This window comes from Gossypium raimondii, chromosome 12 (assembly GCF_025698545.1).
Source record: "Gossypium raimondii isolate GPD5lz chromosome 12, ASM2569854v1, whole genome shotgun sequence".
Classification (NCBI taxonomy): domain Eukaryota; kingdom Viridiplantae; phylum Streptophyta; class Magnoliopsida; order Malvales; family Malvaceae; genus Gossypium; species Gossypium raimondii.
Genome location: NC_068576.1, coordinates 49,691,039 through 49,696,965, shown reverse-complemented (window position 1 = coordinate 49,696,965; position 5,927 = coordinate 49,691,039). Strand labels below are relative to the sequence as shown.

At 33.7% G+C, this 5,927-nt stretch overlaps 2 protein-coding genes across 2 annotated transcripts; both read left to right on the top strand.

The window, feature by feature from the left end:
- Positions 1–846: 846 nt before the first annotated feature.
- On the top strand, positions 847–2,425 carry LOC105764789 (F-box protein At5g50450). The gene is made up of 3 exons (XM_012583546.2): positions 847–1,163; positions 1,262–1,424; positions 1,508–2,425. Exons 1-3 carry the CDS (start codon positions 1,012–1,014, stop codon positions 2,261–2,263), a joined length of 1,071 nt encoding a protein of 356 aa, XP_012439000.1. The 5' UTR covers positions 847–1,011; the 3' UTR covers positions 2,264–2,425.
- Positions 2,279–5,231, top strand: LOC105762240 (uncharacterized). Its single transcript, XM_052625303.1, is given in 5 exon segments — positions 2,279–2,282; positions 2,655–2,896; positions 3,379–3,624; positions 3,858–3,936; positions 4,709–5,231. Coding segments are annotated over 5 exon segments (654 nt in total). The 3' UTR covers positions 4,792–5,231.
- Positions 5,232–5,927: the final 696 nt, after the last annotated feature.

The following is a 5,927-nucleotide window of genomic DNA, read 5'->3' as shown; positions in this document are numbered from 1 at the left end:
ATTATTAATTACTTCAATATTAATGGTACAATATGAACCCTATGTGATAATCTGGTGGTTAAGGGTGTTTATCGTCTCAAATGTAGTCTGGATTTGAGTTGCGCTACTCGCGTTTATCATTTAAAAAAAAAGGTCTAAATCAATCGGTTAAACGTAAATTTCATATGTTAAAATTGGAACATAAATCTCAAAATTTTCAAAGTTTCAATCTTATTTTAGAATTTTCCAAATTTTCAAGTTTTGCTAGGTAGAAATTAGAAATGAATTAATTATCAAGATTTTGATTGAATAAGGGATACCAGTTTTTTTTTTAAATTATATGATATATATTTGGCAATTACTTTAATAAATTTTTATTACTTTAAATGAAATTTAATTATTTTAGTTATTTTTTTGGTAAGAAAATTTTAATTACTTTAATCCTACGACATTATCTATTTATGTACATCGCTTTGTTTTATTGATTTAATAAAATATAATTGTTTGTATAAAAGTTTCCATTTTAAATTTCGCCTGATATTTTTACTAATTAGTTTGAACAATTTTATTTAAAATAACATATTTTATTATTTCTAATATTATTCATAGAATTTATCAATTTTTGAAAAATGCATTTTAATTATATATAAAACACAGCCCATACATAAAATTACAAACACTAATTATTTTCATTTTATTTTTGTAAAAAAACATTTAAAGAAAACCTTGTTTGTCCACATGTCAAAAAGAAAGAAACTTGTAGCTTTGTGGGTCCATAATCGAACTGAACACTTGTCTGCAATAAATCTTTATCTTTGCCTTCTTCAACTCTCAATGACTATATATATACGTACTGTGGTTTGGAATTTTGCTTTCATTTCGAACAACAGTTTTGTGGAAAAGAAGAAGCAAACAGGAAAGAACGGAAGCACGAATTCGATATAAAAGTACAAGGAAGATGGAAAGATTAATTTGAAATTAAGCTGGAGTTTCGTTTCTGTTCTTCCCCTCTCATAAAAAAAAAGGAAAGTTATGTTGCAGAGAAAAAAGCAAAGGATTTCTCGTAAATTCACCGATAAATCTGATCTGTTCGATGGATTACCTGAGGATCTTGTTATTTCCATCCTTTCCAAGCTCGCTTCTTCCGCTTCTTCCCCTTCGGATTTCATCAACATTCTCGTAACGTACGTTTTGATTTTTTTTCCTTTGAATTTTTTATTTTTCTTACTGTCGTTTGAAGGTAATAATAATTGAAATTTCGATTTTTTTTTATTTTTGGTAGATGTAAGAGATTAAACCGTTTGGCTCTTCATCCTTTGGTTTTATCAAAAGCTGGCTCTAAAGCTTTGGCCGTCAAAGCTAGAAACTGGTGCGATTCCGCTCACCATTTTCTCAAACACTGCATTAACGCCGGCAACGTTGAAGCTTGCTACACTCTCGGCATGGTCCGTATTTCGTACGAATTTCTTCTGTTTTTTATTTATTTATAAAATTCATTTCTAATTAACGTAATTTGTTGCCGTTGCAGATCCAATTTTACTGCTTACAAAACAGAGGAAGCGGAGCGTCGTTACTGGCTAAAGCAGCAATCAAATCCCACGCGCCAGCTCTGTACTCTCTCGGAGTCATTCAATTCAACGGAAGCGGTGGTTCGAAGAACGACAAGGATCTCCGTGCCGGAGTAGCCTTATGCGCGAGAGCCGCTTTCCTAGGCCACGTGGACGCCCTGCGTGAACTTGGCCATTGCTTACAAGACGGTTACGGCGTGCGCCAACATATAGCCGAAGGACGCCGGCTGCTCATCCGAGCCAACGCGCGGGAACTTGCGTCGTCTTTAAACGCCTTAGTCAAACGAAAACCCCAGCAACAACACCAACGTCGTTTAAATTATCAACATTATAGTTTCAAGGCGGGTTCGGGTTGTCCGTTATTGAGTGATTTCGGGTGCAATGTGCCGGCACCGGAGGTCCACCCGGTGAACGTGTTTTCAAAAGAATGGTTCGAGTCAGGGAGGGGTGCGTTGGGGCAGGGGCTAAGGCTTTGTTCCCATAAAGGGTGCGGGAGGCCCGAGACAAGGGCTCACGAGTTTAGGAGATGCTCGGTTTGCGGCACCGTGAACTATTGCTCCCGTGGTTGCCAAGCGCTTGATTGGAAGTTGAGACATAAGGCGGAATGTGGACCGATTGAAAGGTGGTTGGAAGAAGGCGGTAATGGTGATGACGGCGGCCACGGCGGTGTTGGAGAAATGGAGGAAGTTGTGGAAGCTGAACATTTTGCTATTTAAATCATAAATGCAATTATGGGTAAAAGAAATTCTTTTTTTCTTTCTTTTAATGTATGGGATGCTTTCTTTTATGTACATAAGAAAGGTTTTGACTTTCGGATTTTAATATGTTAAATTTGTATTTTTTTTATGAAAAAAGTGCGGGATTAGACTTCTAATAAACTTTCTTAATATAAATAAAAATTACAAATTAGTTGAACATAAATTAACTTAAATTTGTATTTGGTCTGTGGAACGCTTGATATTTCTATATTATTAGGAGCATAATATCGCTTGAATTTTTAAGGAGAAACTTCAAATCAAAAGGAAAGAACAGCAAATTTATAATTGTGAGAATTTTTAAGAAAATAGAAAAGCAAAACGGTATCGTTTTACTCCTAATACAATCTAGCGGCAACGGCAACTGAGGAGATGTCGAACACAACAGAACAAACGCTAGAATGGGAGACATTGGCTCGAGCCTGGGTGAACGCATTCCCAGAAGCAAAACCTCTGAACATAAGCCAAGTCGAATTGTGGATCAACTCCAACTTTGGCTCGCTACCACCTGACCTCCAATCCATGCCACGATCTGAGCTCATCGCTCGACTCCTCTCCATTCAAAATCACTTGAGATTACCCTCCCACTCCCAGGTTTTGATTTCTCTTCCAATCCCTTTCAGCATTTATTACGGCGAATTCTTTTTCATTACGTGTTATATACGGTTGGGAATTGTGATAGCTTGGTATAAGTATTAATTGCTTGGATACTGTTTCCATTTACATGATCCTAGAAATATATATCAGAAAAAGAAAAATCTGGGTCCTTTTTACTATTACTTGATTATTTCGTATTCTTACATCGTTAAGATTGTCAAATAGATTGATCAAAACATGGGTGGAAAATCAATGCTTGTAAGACAGAAGAAAAAAACTTGGTTCTTTTTTAGCTCTTGATTCTGGGACCCGTTTGAATTGGATTTTGTTGCTTTCTAGTAATTCGTATTTCGCTCCTACTAAATGAATTGGAGAAGATTACCTCTAACGATTCTAGTTTTTGTTCCTTGTACCAGACCGATCCGCGTTTCAGGTAACATAGGATGATCTGACCCTTTTTCTCTTGTCTCTTATTAAAGGAAAAGGAACCGAGCCAGCCTGATCTTCTGCCGGCTCGTTTTCAGCGCACTGATCAGTAGATACCAGTATACTCATGGTTTGAATCATTGGATACTGATGAAGTAGTCAAATCTAAAGATATCTCGGATTGGTTAAACGAGAACCTGCAGGTCAAGGACCAATTGTGTTCTAGGCATTCCAAATACCATTTGATGCACTATATAAAGAAATGCCATTTAAAGATAATAAAAAGGAGGGAGAAGAAGGTAATGGTTCTTTTAAATTGTAAGTAGAAACTGTTTGATGTTTCAAATTTGGATGTTTGGTCTTCTTGTGTTTGATAAGCGAATGTTTAGTTTAGTTGGTATTTGTGTTCTGGTAAAAGTGTTTGCATTCTGTGTTATTTATCCTGCCATTTCATTTACTTTTTACCCAATTTCATTAATTGATACTTCTCTGCTTTCATACTACTTCTGAATGGTGATACTTCCTTGAACAGGTTAGTTTGCAGCCCTCGAATAACGGAACTACATTGAAAGTTCAGAAGGATTTTGCAAAAAAGCCAGCAGCACTGCTAAGTATGTCTACTTATGATTTTTAGGAAGCTTTGGATGTTCAATATCAATGGAGTGATTTTAGTGGGATGTTCTAGTGTCCCTCTCTGGTATTCTTTTCGATAACCATGAGCTTTAAGTTGTTTGTGGCTATTGTTTTCTCTTTTCCTAATCTTCAAAAAATACCTGTGTTGTTCTCTGTGTTGATGAGGTTTAATGGTCATTTTGATTTTTAGCTTCTAAGTTTTCAGCTTGCCCAGATCTCATATTTTTCCTTCTTCTTGTTATATGTTTCCATGGGATGCACTTTTTGAAGGTTTAGCTGCTTGTTGCTTTTACACTTTGCTTCTTCCTTTGCGTTTTTGTCAAATAAATTTCATGAAAAACAAGCAAACAGCGAGAATGTAATACCAGTTCAAGGATAATCTTCAGCTATGTTACTCAAACTCAGGTGTGAGTGCTAAATATATTTGTGCCCTACATGGAACGTTTGTTTTTTTAAAGAGTTTTTCTTTTTCATATATTCAAGAGGCTCTTAGAGAATCATATTCCTATACCCATATAAAAAATTTGAAGAGTCAAAATAGTATAGAATTTCTTTGCATTATCTATAGCTCATTACTTGTTTTGACATTTACATTATGTTTCCCTCTTGTTGTTAGATATGAGATACTTATGTCCAATTCGTTAATCTCAGAGATGTTGATATATTCTTCTATTACTGTTATAATGCTAGTTTAATACTTTCTTTTATCCATCACTTGGGACTTATACGCCTTTGTTTCATGTTATCCAGGCAATCCTTTGAACAATATACCTAAAGACAGTGACCTCTACATAGCAAAACGAAATGAAGCTTTACGCAAATATGAGATATGAGGATCATTTATTTTATTCTTCCGTTTCTAGTTCGAACTTAATGATTTTCTTTTAAAATCTTTTTGCCATGAACTGGAGTTGCTCATGCAAGTAACTTTTAAAGATATATTCAAGAGATTTGAGTTCAAATTTTAACATATGCAAATTTATTTGATAATTTTAATGATGAAATTTCAGCTTATTAGAGTTGGAGAAGAAGCTTTTCCCCATGTTTTCGAAGAAGAAATGAAAGGGAATTTCAGAAAGAGTGAAATCAACCATGATGATGACGACTTCTCCACTCGGTAACTTTTTTATTAATAATCCATTATGTAAATGATTAGGCTATGGAGATTCTGTTAGAACAGTGAAACTTTGATATAAGATTTAAAACTGTAAATTAAGATTTGTTATGTAAATCATCCAAAATAAATTAAGAGCAAACTAAATATAGAAGCGTAGCTGAATCATTTTCATCTTTCAAATTAACATTATTTCAGAGAATGGTAATTCTCTTTTTAAAGATAGATATATTTAAAAGTTACATATTTGTAATTTGGGGATCATAATCCTAATATATAACTTTTGAACATTAAATTTCAATTCTTTATTTAATAATTAAATCAAAATAAACTTTAACCAAATTAAATCACTTTTAATTTGGGCTAATTTTATGATAGTAAATAATGTGTAATTTTATTATTATATCTATGGGATGCCCTATTATCCAACAATCTCTCACCGGGCCACATATATATACTAATTACTTTATAATTACATGTTGTTATATAACTTTATGAGCTCAAAACTTTACTATCATATACAAAATGTGTTCCGAACAATCTCATTCATTAAATTATGTTAACACAAAACCAGAACAACTTTCGTTACATATATCGTAACTAAATCCATCCATGATCCCATATATTAACACAAGCAAATGACATAAATCAAGTATGAATGTGTAGCATGGAAATTACATGCGACGTGATCTAAACATGTCTATTTTCAAGTGATCCTTATTAAACCTTAGTGAGATCAAAACTTACCAAAATCAAAGTGTGAATAAACCAAATAAACTTTATTTCTGTAGAAAATAATCTTAAAAATTGTAAATCGAAATAACTGAAAATGTGCCTATAACAAAAACATTTAAA

What these genes read in the sequence shown, in the direction of transcription:
- LOC105764789 (XM_012583546.2), top strand. Translation starts at nt 1,012, where the DNA reads ATGTTGCAGAGAAAAAAGCAAAGGATTTCTCGTAAATTCACCGATAAA. An exon ending in TTCATCAACATTCTCGTAAC is followed by an intron (nt 1,164 to 1,261) that starts GTACGTTTTGAT and finishes TATTTTTGGTAG; the next exon opens with ATGTAAGAGATTAAACCGTT. An exon ending in CTTGCTACACTCTCGGCATG is followed by an intron (nt 1,425 to 1,507) that starts GTCCGTATTTCG and finishes TTGCCGTTGCAG; the next exon opens with ATCCAATTTTACTGCTTACA.